This window comes from Ptychodera flava, chromosome 7 (genome assembly GCF_041260155.1).
Source record: "Ptychodera flava strain L36383 chromosome 7, AS_Pfla_20210202, whole genome shotgun sequence".
NCBI lineage: Eukaryota > Metazoa > Hemichordata > Enteropneusta > Ptychoderidae > Ptychodera > Ptychodera flava.
The window spans coordinates 26311467-26336799 of NC_091934.1; the positions used below are offsets into that span (position 1 = coordinate 26311467).

The 25333-nt window shown below is 38.1% G+C and overlaps 1 protein-coding gene across 1 annotated transcript in view; it reads right to left on the bottom strand.

Annotated features, from left to right (window-relative positions):
* LOC139137122 (coiled-coil domain-containing protein 150-like) overlaps nucleotides 1-25333 on the bottom strand; it is a 36508-nt gene extending 11175 nt beyond the window's left edge. The window contains exons 1-11 of the mRNA XM_070705081.1: nucleotides 25195-25333; nucleotides 21776-22353; nucleotides 19888-19956; nucleotides 18088-18204; nucleotides 15444-15573; nucleotides 14966-15009; nucleotides 5239-5331; nucleotides 3729-3836; nucleotides 3151-3254; nucleotides 990-1167; nucleotides 62-223 (exon numbers count right to left, since the gene is read on the bottom strand). Coding sequence (XP_070561182.1) covers nucleotides 62-223; nucleotides 990-1167; nucleotides 3151-3254; nucleotides 3729-3836; nucleotides 5239-5331; nucleotides 14966-15009; nucleotides 15444-15573; nucleotides 18088-18204; nucleotides 19888-19956; nucleotides 21776-22312 — 1542 coding nt within the window. The 5' untranslated portion in view covers nucleotides 22313-22353; nucleotides 25195-25333. The remainder of the gene's footprint in view (nucleotides 1-61; nucleotides 224-989; nucleotides 1168-3150; nucleotides 3255-3728; nucleotides 3837-5238; nucleotides 5332-14965; nucleotides 15010-15443; nucleotides 15574-18087; nucleotides 18205-19887; nucleotides 19957-21775; nucleotides 22354-25194) is intronic.

Genomic DNA, 25333 nt, shown 5'->3' on the forward strand with positions numbered 1-25333 from the left:
CTGCCCAGTAAATCCACACCCAGATAACATGCCATGGGAAAAGAGATCACTCCATACACACCTGCTGCTGTTCAACAGCTCCCATTCTTTCCATCAATCTAGAATTTTCTTGTTCCAGCTGCGCTTTTTCCTGATTCAAACTGGATATCTCCAGTTTACACTGGGCCACTTCCTCCTGTAGTTTGGTCCTTTCTTCCGACATACCATCCACAGCCTGGTTCACCTGAGAAAAACCAATATCAGCTTATAAAGACATCATCTTTCTGTACGCTAAAAGTTGTATGGAGTAGAAGATAGTGTATCCTCTCAACAAATGCTGTGAAACATTGACATTTTGAACTTTCTGGCAGATGCACAAAAACTTCTAAATCTACGATAGATATTTTCAAAATTGTCACTGACACAATCTTTCACTAGAAATTCTCAAAGTTACTTGGAATGCACCTGTACGTTGAAGGGCACACTAATGAAGAATTTCAGAAAATTTAGAGCTCCGTTAGCTAAAAATTTTGATGTACTTCTGAGGATTTTTGTTCTGTTTATGAAATACAATTTTTTTGTAATGCCGAGTTGTTCAGTATGTCACACTGCCTGTATATTTTTTAGTGTCAAATGTTATTGTTCATAACTGAATATTGGTCAAGACTGGAATTCATTTGTCAACAATAACATTGGGCATTGTATACACCGTGTTGTGTTTGCAAGGCTAATACTTTGCGTTACAAAAATAGTATCACAACAATTGAGCCTTCAATGAAAATAGCTTTAGCGGTAGTCTTGAAAAATAGCAAGGCCCATCTGTCAAAGACATCTTGGAAACAATACACTCATTGAATTAAAGTGTAACATTAGAAGAGGCCCAAGAAAATAGTTTTCAAAGTTCATGTCCAAAGGTTTGCACAAACTCATCTCAAAGCGTGACAAGAATGAAACTGGCAAGTAAGTTCCTTTAAAAAAATGACCATGTCAAGTTCAAATTTCTTTCTTACTTCTTCAAGGAGGTTCTCCTTGTCCTTCATGGCTGTCTCTTTGTCTTTCTGAATGCACAACAGTTCATCTTTGAGTTGATCGAGGGCGCTCTCCAATGCTTCTTTGTCCTTCTTGGATTTTTCCTCTTCATTGGTCAGCCTGGCTTTGGTGATTTCCAGGTCAGTTTGCAGCTCTTTCCTGTGTAAAAGTGAAATTTGATTTTACATCTTAAGGTAGTATGCGCCTCAAAAGTGACAGACTTAAAACTTTTGCTCAAATTTCCCTCAATGACACTTTCAAACATTCTCTTATAAAATCAAGAAAAATCAGGGGTCATCATGCAAAATTTGGTACTAGAGAAACAAATTACCTTTCATTTACTGATATTTGCAATTGAAAATGGCCACCATCTAGTGTTAACTTCATGGAGGAAAAACAAAATTTGTGATTTTTGAAAAACTGAGAGAGAAATTTTTTCTCACTCCGAGAGCTTCAAAATGAACCCCTACAAGTACTAGAACAGAATGGTAAATATTTGAGAGTCCGAATTATTGTCCCTGAGGCACATTCAACCTCAAAGGGCGATTAACCCTTTCACCACCATGGTTTGTCCCAAATCCATTGTTTTCTATGGTAAAGTTGGACCTGTATACAGGGAACTGGGGGTGAAAGGGTTAAATCTAATCAGTATTAGAAGATTGGTGGACCTGAAAAACACTGGGCTCATTCTCAATTAGCACTGGAGTTCCCTTAGGGGTCTATCCTGTATCGTTTTGTTAAAGTGGACCCTCTAGGACTGCATTGATTTTGAGTGTGTGGGCACAGACTTCTTCAGTCTTGCTAGCTGTGATATCGCAGCGGTACTTGTGGCGTATATCGAACGCGCTCGGGTCATTGAGGTCATTGCCACAGTCCCGCTGTGAGCCAACGCATAGGTTTCGTTGGCAGTTTACTACGAGACCGACCGGTATCGTAGATTTAGCTTGCAAAATAATAAAATAGATAAAGCATGCAATAAATAAAATTATTCCTACTGTATCACTGACTATCTAAGACTCATCTTCTACTCCTGCTAACGAGCCCGACCGTGACAACATGTATTTTCGACCGTTTTTCGGTGAGTCGTTGATGGTTCCTGCTTGAATTTGAACTTTTGACCTCCAATGTATTCAGTGCGTTGTACGCGCGATCGAGCAAACATCGTAGAAACCGTCGATGGCTCAAGGGAAAATGGTCGAAAATACGTGTTCTTACCTTCAAGAAAGTTAGCAGGCGTACTGAATGAGTCTCAGATAGTCAGTGATAAAGATGATACAAGTTTATTTATTCAAAGGCTAATGTAGTTCATAATTTTGCGAGCTAAAATCTACGACACCGGTCGGTCTCGTAGTAAACTGCCAACAAAGCCTATGCGTTGGCTCGCAGCGGGACTGTGGCGATGACCTCAATGACCCTAGCGCGTTCGATACACGCCACAACCGCTGCGATATCACAGCTACAGTCTTGCCAGCTCTTAGATAAATGTCAATGCAGGACCTAGTACAGGGTTCCATCAAGGCTGTGAGATTGAGGGACTCTAGCAATTTGAAAAGCCCTATGCCCTGCCTCTCAAATACTGAAGGAGGATATGTTTCCAGAAAGACTTATGCAACATCCTGATTGGCTTGTCCTGCATACATTTTCCATAATACATGCACAAGGAGATTATGTTTTCCAAAAGATATCAGATTCTAAAGATTTTTAAGGCACCATGAATGGAAAACAGAAAGAGTCATGACACTCTCATTTGAGTTTTCCTCGCTGGAACTTAAAAATTCTCTTTCAAAATAAGGAATAACGTTCCCGGGTCACTGAGCAAATTCTGGGTCATGCGAAAAAAATTACCTAAACCTTACTGATAATTAAATTCAAAATGGCTGCCACCCCAGTGTTAACTCTACAGGAAGAAATTACATTTATGACTTTCACAAGAGCAAGATGGCAAAAACTTCATTCACTCAACATAACATCAAAATGAGTCCACAGGAGCTGCAGACCAGCAAAGTATTATAAAAATTTGCTAGTTTGAATATTTGGCCCCAATGCATAAACCACCATATCTTAATATACCGGTATGTCCCTGAGGCACATACTACTGTAAGAACTTGGCTTCAAGGAGGCATCTAATCGGAGACAACTTACGTTTTCTTCTCAGCTACTTCTTTGGCTTCTCTGTCTTCTTTGCTCTGTTCCTCCAGGGATGTCATTTTCTCCTCCACTTCGCCATACACAGATTTCTTTTCCGTCTGTCAAGAAGTCAACACAAAGTAATCTCTGTCATATGCAAAATGTTGTGGACTTTACTGCATGAGCACACCCCATTATTTTCTGCCATATGTTGTGTGGGGTTAAACCTATAGTAAACTGAACTGAATTCTTGATTTTCGTAGCTAATGAAGTGGTCATATGTTGAAAAATAACCTGTGTTTTCCTGAAATTGGTAATATTACGGTTCAAAAGGAATGAACTCACAAAGAATAAACAAGTGGGACACCAATCACATAAAACATTTGGTGCATTAGAATAAATGTGCAAAAGATTGCATTGTTTAATCAATTTCACTGACAGTAATGGAGTCAAAAGGATTTAATCAAAAGTGACGAATTCATGAGGCCCTCCAGATGTTCATTCTAGACTGACAGGGTATACAGCTGGTTAAAAATCGACTGTCCCTTAAAGAAAACGCACACACATGGGTCATGGAGAAGTGAAATGCTTACCTCTAAGGATTTTTTGTGTTCCTCCACCAGCTTGGCATTCTCGCTTGTCGCTGTTTTCAAAGCCTCATGGACTTCCTTGTTTTCTGTTTCTAGCTGATCAATTGTTGCCTGCAAGAAACAGTTCAATAATATGATTTATTATGGTGATAAGTTTTCAGCATAATTATTCATAAATGCCATTTTTGATGGCTCTCGGAAAATGCTGTGGATGTGCACACACCAACTTCCATATTACGGACTGTATACATGGTTACCGTAGCTTTGTAAGTTAAAGCCTTAGTCTTTTCACCCCTAATTCCAAGTCCAGAGGTCTGACTTCACCATTCAAAACAATGCAACTGGACCAAACCATAGTGTAAAAGCATCAGCTTACACAGAACATGTTTGGTAAACTTCTCACTTAATGGTGATATTGGCGAAATGGATATTCCTGTCTTGGCACGTTTAATTAAACTTAAAGACCAACATTTCACTCCAAAGGTACAGATCATGCCATATAATGCATGTTTGACTACAAGGGATTATCAGCATGTTGTAAGATGTTATCAAATGGTCATGGGCATGTTATTTATCAGGATTATCAACATGGATTATCAGCATGTTATCAGGATTATCAGCATGGATTATCAGCTTGTTATCAGGATTATCAACATGGATTATCAGCATGTTGTAAGATGTTATCAAATGGTCATGGGCATGTTATTTATCAGGATTATCAACATGGATTATCAGCATGTTATCAGGTTATCAACATGGATTATCAGCATGTTATCAGGATTATCAACATGGATTATCAGCATGTTATCAGGATTATCAGCATGGATTATCAGCTTGTTATCAGGATTATCAGAATATACTTCTGTAATCAGATACTAAAATGTATCAGCTTGTGCAGGCCCTTGGAGATAAATGTTGCATAACAAAATTTCATGACAAATCAGCCCTTACAGAACACCGACTAGGTTTTCTGTGTGCATGGCTATGATCATCGACAAAAAGTGTTGGGTTCTGTACCCACAATTTCCATAATTCCCTCTAGAGCAGGCAGTTTGGTGATTGATTCTTTCATTTTGTCTTTTCTCTACACAGACACAATTTTCTGATAAACAGACAGATTACCATAAATTGTTAAATGATTAAAGGGCCAGTAATGCTAACTTTTGATGTTTTCACCATTTTTGTTTTGAGTGTGAACCATAATTCATAGTTCTACACCCAAAAGCATGTTGATATACACAGATTTCAGCTTGTCATCTCAGCCCATACATGTGTAAACAACATTTTTTTTGTTGAAAAGTGACTTCTGGTATGGACTAGAATTCAAGTGTAAACAATAGCAATGCATTTTACACATATAGACGCTAAGTTGACAAGCTAAATAGTGGGTGTTTCAACATTCTTTGGGGAGTAGAATAAGAAGTTGCAATTGATTTATAAAATAAAAATAATGAAAAAATCATTAAAAATTAGCATTACTGGCCCTTTAACTGTTGGCAGAAAAATGTCTTACCTGTGCCTCATCTTTCAGTTTTCTGAGTTGTTCCATCTCATTTTTCATCTCAATTGTTTCCTTCTTCATAGCAATCACTGTTGCCGATGAAACCTGAATCGAAAAGTTTACAGAAGAAAATAGTTTAGTATTAAGGTTCTTCAGGCCTCAAAATGAAAGATTTAAACTTTGCTAAAAACTTTCCTCAAGCAAACTGTCAACCCCTCTGTTTTAAAATCAAGAATAATAATTGGGGGTCACCGTGCAAATGCTGGTTCTAAAGAAGCAAAGTACCTGATATTCAAGGATATTTGAAATTCAAAATGGCTGCCATCTCTGTGTTATCTCTATGGGGGATAGATTTTCTGATTTTCACAAATTTAACTAAGCTGTTGAAAACTCTATTTACTCCACAAAAGGAGCCCCTACATGTGGTGGGCCAAAAGAATATTATAAACGCTCAAGTCGCTGTCTAAATTCCATAATCAACACAAGCAATGCCAGTTACACATATAGACAGTCATGTGGACTTGTGTGAGGTCAGACTTGAAAGGCCTGGTAAATGAAGTTTTTGAGAAACACTTTTTTCAGGCTTTTGTTGCAAGGGTGAAGCACTTTCTGCGTCTAACCTCACACAACGTATTGAAACTGTGTATTCTGCTTGTCAACATGACTGTCTATGTGTGTAACTGGCGTTGCTTGTGTTCATTATTAGCCTAGATCCTTTCCGTCCGCTTGCCTCCGTACCTCCGTCCCCACTACCGTCTAGTCTCGTGAGCAGTATTTCGAGCTGGAGTTGTAAAAACTGCTCATTTGAATGTCAATGGTCACCAACTGAGACCATGACGTCACCAGCGTCCCTTTCAAAGTCAATCACTGAAAATGACCCTCTCATGATTGGCCTATGACTTGGTTGGGCAGAGCTACAGTGTCAACACAATTAACATATTTGACGTCATATTAATTAGCTCTGCCCAACCAAGTCATAGGCCAATCATGAGAGGGTCATTTCAGTGATTGACTTTGAAAGGGACGCTGGTGACATCATGGTCTCAGTTGGTGACCATTGACATTCAAATGAGCAGTTTTTACAACTCCAGCTCGAAATACTGCTCACGAGACTAGACGGTAGTGGGGACGGAGGTACGGAGGCAAGCGGACGGAAAGGATCTAGGCTAGTTCATTATGGAATTTGGGCCGCGACTCGAATTCAATTATAAACAATAACAATGCCTATCACACACTGATACACCATTTTATCTCAATTACTGGGTATTTCAAAATGCCATAGGAAGTAAACCAAGAAACTGTAGTTAATACATGAAACAAAAAATACCTCGTAAAATTGTAAGAAGTTACAGTAGTTTTAAAAATCAGCATAAAAAAACAAGATACCCTAAAAATCGACACTTCAACATGACATCGAGTCAGGTGTACTTTGAAAAACAAATCTGCATGTCCTTGTAAAACAGATAAGTGTAATCGTCTTTGTGTACATTTTTACTGAACTTCAAACAGTATACTTTGTTCAAGTACATTGTACATTACATGCAATATGCTATGTTAAACTGGCTCCGACCAACTTGACCCGATTGCCACCAATCCACCTGGCAGACACCTGGCTGACTGAACACTCTTGGCATTTTTCTTATTTTGACATATTGAGTGAACAATTGTCATTTGATATCCTCCATTCATGCTCTTACTGAAAACTACACTACACTGATTGAAGTTGGAATGAAGCAAAACTGAAGTACACTGGGCCCGCTGTTGGTGAATACAGCACTATCCCAGGGACTGAAGGTCACCTTGCAATTTATTGAATACATATATAACAGGCACATCTGTAATCACAACCACCATGTTAATAACAGGAGTCTCCTTTGGAAGTTTTAGTTTGTACACTCTATAAATTCACATAATGATAAAGTAACGTGCACCAGGATTCAATTTTTTTTGCAAACATATGCAACTGTGAACATCAGGTATTTTCAATTGCACTTGCTGCTGTTCATGTGTGAACAGTGACTGGGTTGTATTTTGTCAGTAATATACCAGTATTCCCAGTCATCGTCCCAATCACCGCATTCTTGAACCATATGGTCCTGTTTGTGTTGTCAGTGTGTTTTGCCATGTCTGCATCAAAGCCTAACTGCCAAGCAACAGGCAGTTTCATGCGCATCAAGCTTCTGTGTTCAGCCCAAAGGGCTTCCCGTCATTGGTAAATGCAATTTTGAGGAAACATGCAATAGATTTTTGGTCAAAACGGCCACAAGCTAAAACATCTGCACATATGCTATAACGTTTTCCATGTGGTCATAGCTGCAGTCTGTACATTGGCCTTGCAATTTACCATTGACAAGTAAACAGGCACATGCATAGAGCAGCATGTACCAAGTTTACGACAAGCCCTGTACACAGATCCTTTACACGAAATGCCATGCCTGACAACACAACAAATTTTATGGCCATTAAATTTCAGTGTGTTCTTCCTCGAAGGACAACAGAAAATGACGTCTAAATCAAGTACAGGCAATAGATAGTCCGGAAAGTCATATTTGAAATTCCGTCAGAATAAGCTACAAATTCACAACATCCAAACACAAAATGGTTCACAGGAAATTCAAGCTCTTATCACGTATATGTTATACAGTATAATATCTGACAAAAGTTAGCGCCATCATATTTCTCTTGTTGTGACATGAGGAGCAATAGAGAATGACATCTGAATGGTCCAACAATTTGTTTTTGAAATTTAGGTTGTACGTGTACATTCAACAAATTCTCTAAATTCCAATTACACAAACAAAATATCTAAAGTAGAGATCTAGGCCAGATTAGTTGTTAGTTTTGTGGTAAAATGCTACCGTCGGTCATCAAATTAATTTTGTTGTTAAAGGCGGAGCCTCCCTTTAAAAGGGCGCCAACCTATGGCGGCGTTCACTGTGTAAGTGGACCTCAAACAGGTAACATGAGGGCACACGCTCCAGAAAGTGCCACTTTTTAGTTTTTTCCGACCGCAAAAACATTGACAGACTGCCAAGCGGTTAGCACGAAGCTGCTGCCGATCAAACCCTGTGGTTATATTCAAATACTAACTTGACTGGACGACGATTTTTAAGGACATTCGAGTGTGGTGCTGAGGAATAAATGACCGTTGGCAATTTGAACCGACCGTCAATCAAACGGTTATATAAGCTCTGTTTGCAGGATTAGCAAAAGGTAACAAAAGATTGAGATCAGTTTGTGTAATTAATGTTATAGAAATCAAACATCGTACTGGCCATGTGTTTGACTGGGAGGAGAACTCCACAAATGCGAGAACCTGGGATTGAAAAGTGCGGCTTTAAAGGAGTTCAATGGAGAATAACATTCTAATAATTTGACTTCCCATAATTGTTTTGTCTCTTTGTGATACAGGGTATGGCATTTGACACATTGGTGATTAATTTGTCAGTCGTACAAACACAGACATTTCTTCCTTTATTCACAGTTACCAATGCACTGTTACCGATTACTTGACAAGGGTATGCATATATATGTGATGCAGACATATTTCCATGTCACGAAGTAAAGACTCTGAGAGACAGGTCACCCCTGGATCTAGGTAAAGATTTAACCCTTTCACCACCATGGTTTGTCCCAAATCCATTGTTTTCTATGGTAAAGATGGACCTGTATACAGGGAACTGGGGGTGAAAGGGTTAAAGGGTCCGTAGATGTAACTTTTTCTTGTTCTACTCCATAAAGCATGTTGAGATACACAGTATTCAGCTTATCAACTCAGCCTGTACATAGCTAGATAGACTCTCCACAGTCGCTGTGCCTTGTTTTGTGCGGGCCCACGATGGACCTGCATTCGAAGGCTACGCTGTGCAGCTGTGAGAACGCGCTGCCAGACACAGCGACTGTCCGTTCTTGCAAGTATATGAATATTCATAAGGGTGGTGACGTCAAAAGAAACACCTATCTAACGGGGCGGAGAGAATATATACTAGTAGCTGGTAGACCTATATATGTGGTATGTTTTTATTTTTCATTTTTCATTTTATTTGGCTATGGTACTTGTCATTTTTGTTTTGATTAACGGATGTGTGGAGTTCTATAAAGTACCCGGATCAGGCAGAAATCCGACCGGTTGCTTGCAAGAACGTCCAGACCCTGGGATTCGCGTCGCGTCTCTGAAGGGCGCGCGTGTTCCAACAGGAAAGATTGCAAATCGCAGGGTCTCTGCCAGACTAATAGCTAGACTGCATTGTTATTGTTGACCAGTGAATTCTGGTCCGGACTAGAATTCAAATATCAACAATAACAATTTAGCATTATGCTTTTCACGTATACATGCTGTGTTGGCAAGCTAAATAGTTGGTGCTTAAACATGCTTTTGGGAATAGAAGAATAATTTTCTGTTGATATACAAAACAAAAAATACCAGTGATGAAAACAATTATCAGAAGTAACAGCTACTGACCCGTTACGTCAAGCCACTGATTTAACAGTAAATCTGACTAACTCCAAGGAATGTGATATTATCATCTTAGAATCTTAATCTCACACTAATGTGAGAATTTCAATTTCTATCGTCAACCCTTTCATGCAGCTGTACAGTAATGATGCTTTGACTTTGTTTTGAACGTGGTAGCTATTACAATATTTGTTTGGAATTAATGTACTGCGTAAATGCCACTTCCCCAGTAAAACAGAGTTTAAGTTCTAAGAAGAATGGTGCCGGATGACATCGGAATTAGAAGGCAATTGAGAAAATGTACAGTAATGATGCTTTGATTTTGCATTGAACGTGGTAGTTATTAGAATATATGTTTGGAATTTATGTACTGCATAAATGCCACTTCCCCCTTTAAAAACACAGTGTTCCCAGAAGAATGGCGACAGACGACATCGGAAATAGAAGGCAATTGAGACATGTAGTAAAGACAGGGCTGATGATACCTCGTTTCAAGGTCAAATACTGAGAAAACCGGGCAACAACATATTTTCAAAACAAAAAAAGTTTATTTGAAAGCTATTACACAGGACCCAAGTCCAGGGAAAATTTTCTCACAGCCTATATTAGTTGGCAATATATTGCTGTCCTGCCCCTCTGCCCATTCAACAAACAAGTTTACAATCTAGCCTAGCTCTGTTAGCCTAGGTATTGAGTATTGCTACACAGTACCTGGCTGGCTGCTCTGTGAGGGTTGCTCAGTCAGACTCTTATGTGTAGAGCCAAAGTTTATATGCAGCACAGATAAGAGGATATGTAGCCAATGAGGTTACAAGAGAGAGAGAGAGAGAGAGAGAGAGAGAGAGAGAGAGAGAGAGAGGTGAGTGTGTGTGTGTGTGTGCATGTGTATATTGTATGGCAATGTTAAGAAAATACCGTCAATGACGCTGTACCTTCTCTAATGTGTGGCCAGGTCAGGTAATTGGTTGTTGGCATGGAGTTGTTGGTAAATAGTTGATGATGTAGGGGCATGAGGTGGGATATGGACCCAAAGAACCCAAAAGATGATTAAATACATCAATCAAAAAAATTCTAAGCTACTGTATAAACTGCCTAAAGATAGTTCAATGTGGAAAAAAGTTAAACAATTCAGAAATAAGAATTAACAGTCCAAAATAGTAATGACGCACTTCCTTACTGACCTGAGTGCATGTGAAATACACAACCTGGCATCTGTAAATTAAATGTATACCAAGTGATCATTTCCAGTCACTTTTAACTGTTTTTATGGATTTTCCAAAGAGTCCTGTGGAAATGATGAAAAACGCCTATCTGGTCTTGTGTTTGTATAACCTCATGGCTGATAATTGTCATAGTATTGAAAAAAAAATTGAAAGTGAAGAAATTACTGTTTTTAATAGGCATATTTTCCTTGAAATACATGACCGTGTAAAGAATATATGCTAAAAGTGTTTAAGAGTAAATTTCTTTTCAAAAAATAATTTAATTTGTGACCAAAGGATTTTTATTCTTTGAGTTTACAAATTCAAACATTGCAATTTGTTCAATCATCTTGTGCAGTGCAAAATTTATAAAATGACTGAAAAACAAAAAAAATTAGCAGAATTACAGTCTTTGTGATGTAAAATTATGGGTTGACATCACGATAACTGTTAATCTGTTTGAAGTACTAATATACTATAATTTAAAAAAGAAAAATTCATGCAGAAACGGTAAAATATATTGTCAGCAATGTAGTGTTAATTTTGACTTTACATCAAAATATGCCTTTGCTGGATACCAAATATATAGGGCGAAATATCAGCCATGTTCAGCAAAATCCACACAACAGCATTGATCCTTTTCTAATTTGATTTGATTTGCTTATGTTATCCTTGTATGACAGTCAGTACAATATCGAACTTGAACACAAAACTGTGAATAAGTATGCTGTAAATGAAATGGTGTGGCTGCATCCACATGCAGCAATAGGAGTGCCTTTGTCTCTCACCCCTCATTTCCAACCTGTCCCATCCCTGAAAAAATAGTTTGGTCTTATATTTATAATGTTAATAATTTCTGTATTTGTTAAAATGTGCGCATCTCAAAAACTTTTGATCATAAACATTTTCATTGTTTTTTATAGCTGACAATCAGTTAACCTGTTTATTTTGAATATTTGCGCATTTTTCCTCAGTATTTGACATTTCTGAATACCTTCTTATTCAGTTTGTCATTTTCTAAAGTTTTAAATGCTCCATTGTGTGGTCAAGCTTTCCACAAGCATCAAATGTGGTACTTCATATAGGAGGGTCTGCCTCTAGAGGGCGGGCATCATGAACACTCCTGTGTTTGTTGGTAATTCCTCCACTTAAACTTCTGATTGTACTGTAAACATTGAACATGGCCGACGTCCGATTTTCCTGTCTAAAACTTTCACTCATTTTCGTTCATATGACTCTGAAACTCCAGGAAACGATTGGGAAGAAAGGGTTATCTTGAATATTGAGGTACTCGCCGATATTTTGCAAAATTAAATGAGAAAAAATGCATGGAAAATGCCGACAGGCTTACACAATGACAGTTTCAGACTCGGAGGCATATGATCATCTCTGCAGATTATGCAACAGGCCCAGATCACGTGAGGCCATGAGGGGATATCCACGCAACTCAGTACCAAACACTAGCGCTCACAGAGTGAGCAAACACAAAGTGAGTACCCCTAACGTCAGCTCAGTAGTCTGTAATAGATTGTAGTCAACTAAGAAACCTTGGAGAAAGGCTTAACACTGTGGCTATGCCGCTAAGTCCCTTTTGATTTTTGTCATAGCTCAAAATCGTTCTCCCACACCTCAACCTGAGCCATGAACACCCCCACCAGTTTATGATATGACCCATCACAATGGCATGCCGTCAACGGATCTTGACAGACGGAAGTCTTGACAGACGGAAGTTCTTGACAGCAGCATATTGGTTTTCAACTCTAATACCTTCTCTGTCTATAAATAGACACGAGAAGGTAAAAAAAAATACCGTCAATGACGCTGTACCTTCTCTAATGTGTGGCCAGGTCAGGTAATTGGTTGTTGGCATGGAGTTGTTGGTAAATAGTTGATGATGTAGGGGCATGAGGTGGGATATGGACCCAAAGAACCCAAAAAATTCTAAGCTACAGTATAAACTGCCTAAAGATAGTTCAATTTGGAAAAAAGTTAAACAATTCAGAAATAATATTAACAGTCCAAAATAGTAATGACGCACTTCCTTACTGACCTGAGTGCATGTGAAATACACAACCTGGCATCTGTAAATTAAACGTATACCAAGTGATCATTTCCAGTCACTTTTAACTGTTTTTAATGGATTTTCCAAAGAGTCCTGTGGAAATGATGAAAAACGCCTATCTGGTCTTGTGTTTGTATAACCTCATGGCTGATAATTGTCATAGTATTGAAAAAAAATTGAAAGTGAAGAAATTACTGTTTTTAATAGGCATATTTTCCTTGAAATACATGACCGTGTAACGAATATATGCTAAAAGTGTTTAAGAGTAAATTTCTTTTCAAAAAATAATTTAATTTGTGACCAAAGGATTTTTATTCTTTGAGTTTACAAATTCAAACATTGCAATTTGTTCAATCATCTTGTGCAGTGCAAAATTTATAAAATGACTGAAAAACAAAGAAATTGGCAGAATTACAGTCTTTGTGATGTAAAATTATGGTTGACATCACGATAACTGTTAATCTGTTTGAAGTACTAATATACTATAATTTAAAAAGAAAAATTCATGCAGAAACGGTAAAATATATTGTCAGCAATGTAGTGTTAATTTTGACTTTACATCAAAATATGCCTTTGCTGGATACCAAATATTTAGGGCGAAATATCAGCCATGTTCAGCAAAATCCACACAACAGCATTGATCCTTTTCTAATTTGATTTGATTTGCTTATGTTATCCTTGTATGACAGTCAGTACAATATGGAACTTGAACACAACACAGTGAATAAGTATGCTGTAAATGAAATGGTGTGGCTGCATCCACATGCAGCAATAGGAGTGCCTTTGTCTCTCACCCCTCATTTCCAACCTGTCCCATCCCTGAAAAAATAGTTTGGTCTTATATTTATAATGTTAATAATTTCTGTATTTGTTAAAATGTGCGCATCTCAAAAACTTTTGATCATAAACATTTTCATTGTTTTTTATAGCTGACCAATCAGTTAACCTGTTTATTTTGAATATTTGCGCATTTTTCCTCAGTATTTGACATTTCTGAATACCTTCTTATTCAGTTGTCATTTTCTAAAAGTTTAAATGCTCCATTGTGTGGTCAAGCTTTCCACAAGCATCAAATGTGGTACTTCATATAGGAGGGTCTGCCTCTAGAGGGCGGGCATCATGAACATTCCTGTGTTTGTTGGTTAATTCCTCCACGTAAACCTCTGATTGTACTGTAAACATTGAACATGGCCGACGTCCGATTTTCCTGTCTAAAACTTTCACTCATTTTCGTTCATATGACTCTGAAACTCCAGGAAACGATTGGGAAGAAAGGGTTATCTTGAAATATTGAGGTACTCGCCGATATTTTGCAAAATTCAATGAGAAAAAATGCAAGGAAAATGCCGACAGGCTTACACAATGACCGTTTTCAGACTCCTCGGAGGCATATGATCATCTCTGCAGATTATGCAACAGGCCCAGATCACGTGAGGCCATGAGGGGATATCCACGCAACTCAGTACCAAACACTAGCGCTCACAGAGTGAGCAAACACAAAGTGAGTACCCCTAACGTCAGCTCAGTAGTCTGTAATAGATTGTAGTCAACTAAGAAACCTTGGAGAAAGGCTTAACACTGTGGCTATGCCGCTAAGTCCCTTTTGATTTTTGTCATAGCTCAAAATCGTTCTCCCACACCTCAACCTGAGCCATGAACACCCCCACCAGTTTATGATATGACCCATCACAATGGCATGACGTTAACGGATCTTGACAGACGGAAGTCTTGACAGACGGAAGTTCTTGACAGCAGCATATTGGTTTTCAACTCTAATACCTTCTCTGTCTATAAATAGACACGAGAAGGTAATAAAACCATACATGTAGTCAAGGGGAGGTTTGGGAGTTAAAAATAGGTTGCAAAAGTGTCACGCTTACACCAGGTATACATGTATGTGAACTCACTTTTGAATCTAAAATTCAAAATTTTAGTGTAGTAAGACATCTTTGAACGGTCCACTACACTGCCCCCTTCAGAAATTTTAGCTTCTTTACTGAAAGACTTCAAATAACATACCTTGTTTTCTTCTTTGACATCCCTGAGTTGTCTACTCTTCTCCTCTGTAGCAGGGCAGAAAACCCGATGATATTATATATTACTGAATTCAAGTCACAGCACATAGTGGTACTGAAGGAAACAGTTGTCATGTCGAGGCAGAACGTGCCTCGGGGACAGATATTCTGACTCTCAAATTTTTTCAGTACTTTACTGGTCTACCACTTGTGGGCGCTCATTTTAAAGCTCTTGGTGTAAGAAAATCTTTCTCTGTACCATTTTACTACTTATTTTAATAATGGGAATTCATTGAACTATGTAATATTCCTGTATTTCTTCTTGCTACAAAAGACCAGTGCATTGAAGTGGAGTGATGGTGAGTGCAGTGCAACTGATGGACGGTGTTAATCTTTCACCCCATTTCCCTCTCTAGAAGTCCAACTTTACCACAGAAAACAATGGTATTGGTTCAAACCATGGAGGTGAAGGGTCAATTTACCTATTTCAATGCTGAGTTGTTTGATGGCCTGTTCCATGTGTTCTCTGAGTTGCTGTTCTCTCTTGTTTTCTTGCTTGACCTTCACTCCTTCTTGTCTCAGAGTGTTACAGTCTTGAGACAGTGTCTTCACCTGTAGAGTATAGAAATTAACCACAATTCTACTTTATTATTCCTGATGGCGATGAGTCCCTTTCAGTCATGAACCTTAGCAGAGTCGACGGTGCAATATGACCCCCAAAAACTTGTTGCAGAGATGAAAATTTAGAAGGGAGGGAAAAAAGGGTCCACTTTGCACTCTGTAAAATCATCACCATAAAATGCACTTCTCAATTTGAGGACAGTTTTCTTCAGATACTAAAAGTTCTAAAAATTATACAATACATTAAAACCTGTCTTAACCAAACCCTTCAGGGACTGAGAAAATTGTTTGGTTTGGAGAGGTGTTTGGTTTATAGAGGTCCTTTTAACATAGAGTTCTATCGGAATGGGAGTAGGAAAAGGATTCAGTTTAGACAGGTTTCCAGTTTAGACAGGTTTCCAGTTTAGACAGGTTTCACTGTACTTACTCACCCCCTACTTGTGTGGACTCATTGTTGAGCCTGAGGAGTAATAAAGCTTTCACCGACTTATAGGAGAAGCAATTTTCTAAATCAAGTTTATTTTTAATTTTGTAAATATCATTGCGTGTTTTCCTATTACTTTTTATTACAGTTACTGTAAAGCGTCCCTAAGCAATTACTATTCCAAATGCTGGTACAATGTAAGTTCCTACTTTTATTTATTTTATTATCATAAATACACACCTGCGTACAATATTGTCGGTCGATAACTTGTAAGTGCTTACCACAGTGGCCAAGCATTATGTGTACGTTCCCTTTCCAGTCTGAGAGGTGACGTTTAAAGTCCTTATATTTCATCAAAGCCATTTTAATCTTGCCTTTTGAATGCAAAACTTTTTCAAGTTGTTCACTAGTAACAGTACACTGCAGTACACCCGTTATCAATTACATTTCCCTGTGTACTCTGAAATGAAATTTCTCTTTTCGAGAAATTCCCTGTTTATAAAGGAAGTGCAGTTTAATTCAGTGACCCACTTTCCAGGGTGAAGTTTTCAGACATGGTCCAGAAGTTTCCTGTCAGGCAATTCATGATGTCATTAAATTTAAAGACAAAGCTCGAATTTGGAAACCAAAAAAATTTACAACTTCTTTTCAGTGTACCCTCCAGGCTAAACTGGCACGTCACTGACTCATTTATTTCTGACGCAGTAAAAATTTTACTTATTACGCACTCTGCTTGCTATTGGTGTGTAGCAAAAAACAATTCCAAGAATTCTTTGACTGACTCATTTTAAAGACTTGACAGAGGAGACACTGGTTTCCTGATATATTTTACAAAAACTCCACCAGCAAAAGACATTAATTGTTGATTCCTTCTTTTATGCTGCACACGTATGTAACTCGTAGGATCATGACTCTCTATTCTTTGATCTTTTTATCCTTGTGTTTTCATTCTTCCCTAAAGTTGCATTATAAAGTTCCTTTCGCAGTAGATGCATTTTTCATATCCAGTTCAAAGACCTTGTGTACGTCTGTGCATCCACTGAATGTAAACTGACTTGACATTCTTATGACGAAAACTGTGAGTGGTATTTTTAGATTACATTGAAGGTGACAGTTATAATTCTGCCAAGTGACTTACGAATGTACCGAGTTTCCACAGTGTTGCTGCCAGGAATTTTAAACCAGGGAACACTGTGTTCCATTACTGTTTATTTTTGGGAACATTTTGCACATTTTGGGGACAACATGCGTCAGTTGTCAATCAAATTTTGTATATTTTGTAACAAATTAGTTTCAGAAAACAAAATTCAAGCTAACGAGACCGTGTCGCTATGCTTGAATATCAGGCAAGTAATTGTACCAGTACACTGTATCTGGTGCAAATCAGAGCTCAGTCGAACTACAAGCAAGTTTTAATGTCAAGTGCAGCGTTTAATTACTTCTGATCACAGCTAAGAAAGCACACAAATATAAGTGTCCAAATCATCATGCAAAACAAAGGTCATCATCATTAACAGGTATTACTGGTAGTAATATCAACTACTGGTACACCCAACACAGTCAACCCATACGTGCGCCCGAGGCGAGTGACCTGCAGTACGCAAGAATGAGGGAAACCGTTCCATCGTGGGGACAGTGTTGCAAGGGCACGTCCTGACTGCAACACTGTTTCCAGGATATTGTCACCTTGTGCAAAAAACAGCCTAACCAGTCCATATACCACAAGACGTAATGCCTACATAGTCCCTATACACCCTATGCAAATAGAACACGGTTATAACAATCGGTAATTTTCCCTATATTCTTGACCGCGGACATCCGGGAACTTACGGTTTTTTACGTCATTTTTGCGTCACATTGCCTTGAGAACAAAATATTGAAGTGTGGATTTTCAACCTTTACACCAGTATTCAAAGTTTCAACATTATGTCAATGATAAACACTAAGTTCTGTCCTTTGTCACATAATTTCTGCATTGTTCACTGTCCTGTATTGTCAAATCCCAATTCACCTCACTCGCGTGCGTGAGGTGAAAGTGACGTCAATCCGCGGTCAAGAATACATGTACATGTGAGTCTTACCTCACTCCTTTCAGTCTCAACTACCCCTTCCATGTCTTTGATTCTTTCCAACAGCGTTGCGTGAGATTCTTCCAGACTTGCTCGTAGGCTGACTTCCCGGGCAAGCTCCTCTCGCATCTGGTGGATGAGGACACAGAACAGAAATTTAAACACAAGTAATAAACCTTCAACATAAATACTATAGTGCATTTACACAGAGAAATTAATTCATATGCATGTGATACAAACACCCTTAGTGGACCAGTAGTTGTAGCTTCAATAATTTTTCTCTATTTTTGTTTTGTACGTCAATTGCAACTTCATGTTCTTCTCCCCAAAACACGCTGAAACACTAAATATTTTTTTTAGCCTGTCAACATTGCATTTATACTATAGGTGCAGAATGGCTGTTATTGATAGATATGAAGCATGAGCATCTGTTCCTGAGGAACATTTTGAATAATTAAACCCTATCCTACGAAGTTCATATTTGAAGGCACCCTAAAAACATAGATACTGTAAAGTATACATCGAATTTTACAGACTAAAGCTAATACAAAGCCTAGTGGGTGAAAATACATATGGTTTTGGCTCAATACCACTTTTTACTGACTTGGGAGATGGGGAAGAGATATTGTCTGGCAGGGAAAGGGTCAAAGGCAGAAGTTATATTTAATTATAGCAAACAAAACCAATGCTACTAGGTAAAAGTTCAAGTCTGGCTGTAGTTACACTTTCAATTACAAGTATGTGTCAATTCCTGCACATTTCCGTTGTGCCAACTTCCTCGACATTTACATGTAAATACCAGTCTGACGATGGATTCAGTAGACACGCACACTGGCACACTGAAGACGTGACATTGAACAATACCAATGAATAGACAAGTTAATTGATAGTTGGGTTGTCGTAACATCACGAGCAAACAGAATTGATGGATTGAAAAAAATCGAGTAGAGGAGCTGACTATAACAATGTGAGAAGTCAGACTTTCTTGTGAAAGTGACTGTACAATATCCTGTCAGAGTTGCTTCTGGAAGAAGTCCTTGGTCAAAATTAAGAAATCATTTGGCAATATCACAGGATATCCATGCAAGATTAAATATAATATACACACTTCCCAAGGATATATATATATATATATATATATATATATATATATATATATATATATATATATATATATATATATATATATATATATATATATATATATATATATATTATATATATACACCGTGTTCTCCCTAGAACAATTAAAGCATATCGGCCTTTACTCTTTAATTTTGCTTAAACACTTTAATTTTTGCTTAATTCATTGACATAACAATTTATATTGTTATGCAAATTATCCATTATGCTATAAGGAATTCCTCGGGAAAAACACTGATATAGGAGCAACCTTTTATCATCACTGAATAATCATCACCAACTTTTCATAGGTTTACCTGTGCAAGGTGCATTTGTGTGCACCACCGGCATAACTACCTTTTGGGGATGCAAGGAAAATTGAAAAGGAAAAATTGTTACTTTTAGTCACAACATGTACTCATGTACAGAGAACTATTTTAGGATGCACAGAAAATTGACATTAGTAAACCGTAATTGTACACTGTTACATGATATGTGTAACTCTGTGAAATTTTCAGAAATTGTTCAACATATAAGTACATTAATTAAGAGTTCACTTAAAAGTTAAGCTTACCAGACATTAGCACTCATTTATATTCAGCAAAATTTGTATGATGACATAAAAGCCATCAGCCCCTACACAATTACTTACTTACTATTTCAAGATTGTCTCAAGTACATTGCACTTACTTCAAGCAGTCTCTTGTTCAGCCTTTGCTTGCTTGATTTCACTTCTTCATACTTGATTGCCAAGTCAGTCTGCAAGGAGTAAAATTCACTCGGTCATGTCAGAAGATGGCGGGGTAATGATGACAAATGTGGTTCAGTGAAATTGTGGTACTAAAGCAAGTTTTAAAGTGAACGCAGGATCATTCATAAAACGTTTGCTCCACAAGAGAACCCTGATTGTGAAACTACATGTAATTAGCAATGGCAAAGTGAAGCGCAGATACAAGTAATGTGGAAAGTAAGTGTAGAGTTTCTAGTATCAAAATTCATTTTGCTTCAGTTGTTTTCAGTTTCTGAAACAGCTGTGTGTGTTAGGAACTTTCGGCAGGGAAAATTTAATTACAGTGGTAAACAAAATTATTGACAAAACATCTCATTCTTCGATGCAACTGAAAATATTGCCAATTATTATAACTGTCTCTTCACAAACATGTACAGAAATGTAGATGAGTAATCTAGCAGAGAACTATCAGCTGGAATTTACTTCCAGAAACCAGTTCATTGAACCGATGGCAAAATCATTCCAGTGTTTTTGTTCACAGAAGTAAGCATGTAAATGTTACCAGGGTTCCCAGATCATTTTACTGGGTTCCCCTAGGCACGGTCCCTCTATCACGGTGATAGAGAGACTGTGCCCTAGGTGTACATGTATATCAATGCAATCAGGTTCTGGGGCAGCAGAAATGTTACCAGGTTTCCCAAATCATTCACTTATATTCCCCAACCTTAGGGGTTATGGATTATAAAAACATGCACACTGTAAATGAAACTAAGTGCATTTGGCCTCAACTCCCCCCTCCCCTAAACGAAAGTTTGGAAGTGTGAGAATCCAACCAAGCCTCATTCTGTATCTGTATACCAACAATCGGTAATTATGTCGCTATGAAATCACGTATACACTACTGACAACCATCCCCCCAATGCCCCCTCTGTTAAAAATCAATCTCTGTTCAGTTCCAACTCAACAATGACACAACCAATAGAATGAAATGAAACAGTGTATCCTAAATGATTGTTACGTTATTTGGGCCGTGGAATGAGAAAAGGGCCCTCTCAGCAAATTTGCCTAATAATAGAAAAAAGCGTTTAAAGTTCCTGCATTAAAACAACTAATTTCCACTCATGCATTGCGGTGTCTTATGAATTTATCCCGTATTTTGCCCACTCAGATGACTTGTGGTAATCATATGACCTCTTAGAAGATGGTAAGTTACATGTATCAATGCTGTACTTTAGCCACCATTTCGAACATTGTTTACATGTGTGAGTGTAATACAGTCGATGTTGTCGTCGTCAGCATTGAGCGTCGTATTTCTCCAATCACAGAGGCAGGTATTATCACTGAAAGGATGCTGGTGTAGTGCCAAGATTCACTAAATTGCGTGCTGAACATGGCTGAATATTAGTGAAGGAGTCAATGTCAATTTGGCATAAAAAGAGCATAAGGGCTAGTAATGCTAACTTTTGATGATTTTTTCATTATTTTTATTTTGTATGTCGATTGCAAATTCTTACTCTACCCCTAAAAGAATGTTGAAACACCCACTGCTTAGCTTGTCAACATAGTGTCTCTATGTGTAAAATACACTGTTATTGTTTACATTTGATTTCTAGTCCGGACCAGAATACACTTGTCAACAATTACAATGCAGTTTACACTTGTACTGGCTGAGTAGACAAACTGAGTACAGTGTATATCAACATGCACCAGGGAGTAGAACAAGAAATTACGGTAGATATTAAAAACAAAAATAGTGAAAAGATCATCAAAAGTTAGCATTACTGGCCCTTTAAGCAGTCACACAAATATTGCTGGAATTGCAGCAGCATAACATTACTACTTCATCACCTTTGCAGCCGTAGCAACTTCCAAGGCAGAAGACAATCTCCTCACATCTTCCTCCAAGCTGTTCCTCTCATCGAGGGCGTCCTTGAGCTCCTTGCGTGCCCTGGCCAGCTCTCTGTTCAGTTTCTTAGTGTCTTTATCGTACGCCTCAGTGGTAATGGCGAGTTTCTCACTCAAAGACCCTGCTTCCTTTCTGCTCAAGTTATGCTGGGCCTGCATGGCACACAAGTTGAGTTTGAGAGACTGTATCGCGCTTTCCGTTTTGCACACGCGCGACACCATGTTCTCGTAGTTTTTCAACAGCACGTCCATGTCTGGGTTTTGCACCTGGAATGGCTGGAGGGGCGGCTGGAGTCCAACGTCCTTGGTGGGCGAGCTCATCAGATCATTGGGATTGAGTCCCATGTCGTGCAGCTGCCTCACTAAGTTCATTGTGTCGACTTCAGCCAAGTTCAGTTTCTGCTGCAGCGCTTCCAATGTATCAGTGGTCGGAGGCAATCCTTTGTTGGACGGTATAACTGGCCTCAGGTTGTCAGACATCTTGAAATATTTTTAAAGAATGCTTTCGGATGTACCTGAAACTGAACATACATTCATTTTAGCATGAGGTGTAGACAGATTTTGATCGTTCAGTACCTTTGTTGAGGTACCTCATGTGATTATGTAACTAAATGTCTTGGGAAATTCAATAAACTTTCATTTAGCATACAGTAGCACACATCTGGAAACTGGACGACTAAACTTTGCTTATGAACTTTTCTCCAGGGAACATTCAACTATTCTCATTCAAAATCAAGAATAAAAATCAGTAATGTACAGTACATGTAGCGATCCATCACATTTCCTGAGATTGCGGGTAAATTATTTCATGTTTTGAATTGTTTCATGCTTTAGAAATACTGTACCTTACTATTAATTGAAGATTTTGATCTGAAAATTACTCGTACTGTATTATCTGTGTACACTGTTACATGGGTGGAAGAAATAACTCCTCTGTGCAAAATATTTCAAGAAATTGGCCACAGTCTGATGTCGCAGGGAAAAACCAGTTATGAAAACAAATATTGAAGATCGGAGCTGTCTTTGGCTAAATTTTTTAAAAATCAGTCGCATTCTGATATCGGAGAGGGGGAGGGGAATAGCCAATTGTGCCAACAATTGCTACACTGAGGATTCACAGTGTTTACTGAATTCAACAACCACAGCATTTCACCTTACCTTATTGATAACACTAATCCATGAAGTCAGTATTAATTCTTTCACAGGTTTGTGACAAATCAGGGTCACTCCACTCCTGTCACAAGTAATCTTTTTTCTGCCCACAGAGGTGTAATACAAACACCATTAATAAGCAACCACCTTTTGTCCCTTTGTGTGCTCAGTGCCTAAATCCAACCGATTCTACAAGACCAAAGCAGACACGTTTGTTTAAATTTCCCACCACTACCTGCCAGTGGGCACTCTGCCAAATACAGTGTGTGTTACAAACTGAACAAGGCAGCATTGATAAGGTTGCCATGGTATTGGCTGGGTGTTGATTACCGATTTGCTCACACAAAAGCAAAGCTCCAAAAGTAATGAACATTAGCACTATTGCAATTTGCGAAATTCTATACAAGTAGCGGGCAAGTGTGTTTCATTTGATACGCTGATGAAGGGGACTTCACATGGAGGCCACACGAATTGTATTCACATATGTTACAGCTTTCAAAATTGTATTTACTGTACACACCTGTTGACAGGAAAGCCTATACATGTATTTTGTGACAAGTCCTTGAAAACTGTTCTGGTATTGGAATAAAGCCAGTAACTGAAATTTAAACCATTTTCCCTTTTCAAAACTCACACCAGAAAATATTTGTCTGGATTCCTCTCATTTGTAACTTCATTTGACAAGCTAGTTTCTTTCATTTGTTTGTAGTTCTCATCAAATGAAGCTATGTTTGGAGAGGACAACTTATTTCAAGCGATATTTATTAACTAAAAGATAATTTTTCCCTGCCTTGTATTTTTGCATTTTTTTTCTTACTAAATGTTACTTCATCTGACAATCTCATTCCAAGTGATACTTACTTACCATCAAGGAATGGATTTATATTTTTCCCCAATTTTTTTATTCATACATCGTTAGATGGTGTTTTATGAAATCTTCTGTGTACAGAATTCACTGTGACTGATAATGGTATCATATTATATTTCATCCAAAGTCACAGAATCTCCAAGAAAAATGGCATTTCCTAAACTATGGTATATATTTTGGAACTGAAAAAGTAAATTAATTTACATGTAAAACCCTGCTGTGTATAGTTACCATAGCAATCTGCAATAATATAATGACCTGAAAAACATTGATTCTCATACTCGTAGTAATTAATCAATGTCACCTCTTCACTGTGCTACATCATATGGGCAATTCTAAAGTTTCACACTTTATGCATATTTTCAATTTTGAGCATCCGGCATTAAAGCTTGTTTACCTATGAGTTCCTGAAAACTTTGCTGGGGAAAATGTCACACTTTGTTAGGGTTTTATACGAGAGTATAGTGCTACGGTGCTTTATTAGAGAGAGTGTTACTTGTTCGGAATCTGGACAGTGAGCGAGTCATTTGTGGTTCTGCAGAACTTTTTGGGTCGAAAGGAAACACTAGCTGGTTGCTAGAGTTTTGTAGATTTGCCTAGTGATTTGGATGATCACAACAACGCTGCATATTATTCCAAACTTGTGGTTCCGTACATTATACATTTAGGCATCCTGTCATTTCTAGTCTGTAGTACTAGCACTATATGCAGACGAGATATCGCTCATATCAAGTAATTTCATATAAATTTCATATCATATCAAGTATTTAGTTAAACATTTTACGATAGTAATTGTATTTTATACGATAAGGTGGATAATTCCTCACCCACAAATCGCAATAGTACAGACAGGCTAGACTAATACTCTGGGAATTGTTTTAACTACTCTGGTTCACGTATTAAGACCTCCGAGAGTCCAACCTCGGTGGAAACATCGCCGATTGTTGGATGAGCGATGGAGCATTGAAAGGGACCTCCACCATATCATCAGAGTGATGTACATGTAGATGATCATTGAATGAAATGTGTGATGTGTTTATCAAAAGTCAGCAGCAGCAGAGCTGTACAAATTGCTTGATTCTTTGCCCTGAGAATTGGAGGGCTGTTGATATACATCATCATATATCCATAACTAACATATATGAAGCCTCGAAACTCACGCAAAGCAAGCGAACATATCTCTATGACGGATTAAGCAGAAACAAACATGCACTCTGCGACGACTATGCCTACGCCACGGTGCGGACTTGCACTCGTACATCTTTACTAGCATTGCAACGTGTGCTGCGAGCAAACGATGTAACATAACACGCAAGGCAGAATATAGAACTTTATAGCATACCTAGAATTCCTTCACTGTTCACATCGATTGAAGAAAACCAGTGCGATTACAATTTCAACGACCATGATTCGATACAGCCCATAGGTATTTGGATCAACGTAAACTTTTTTCCGCCATTGCAACTTTGAATAGTTAGGGC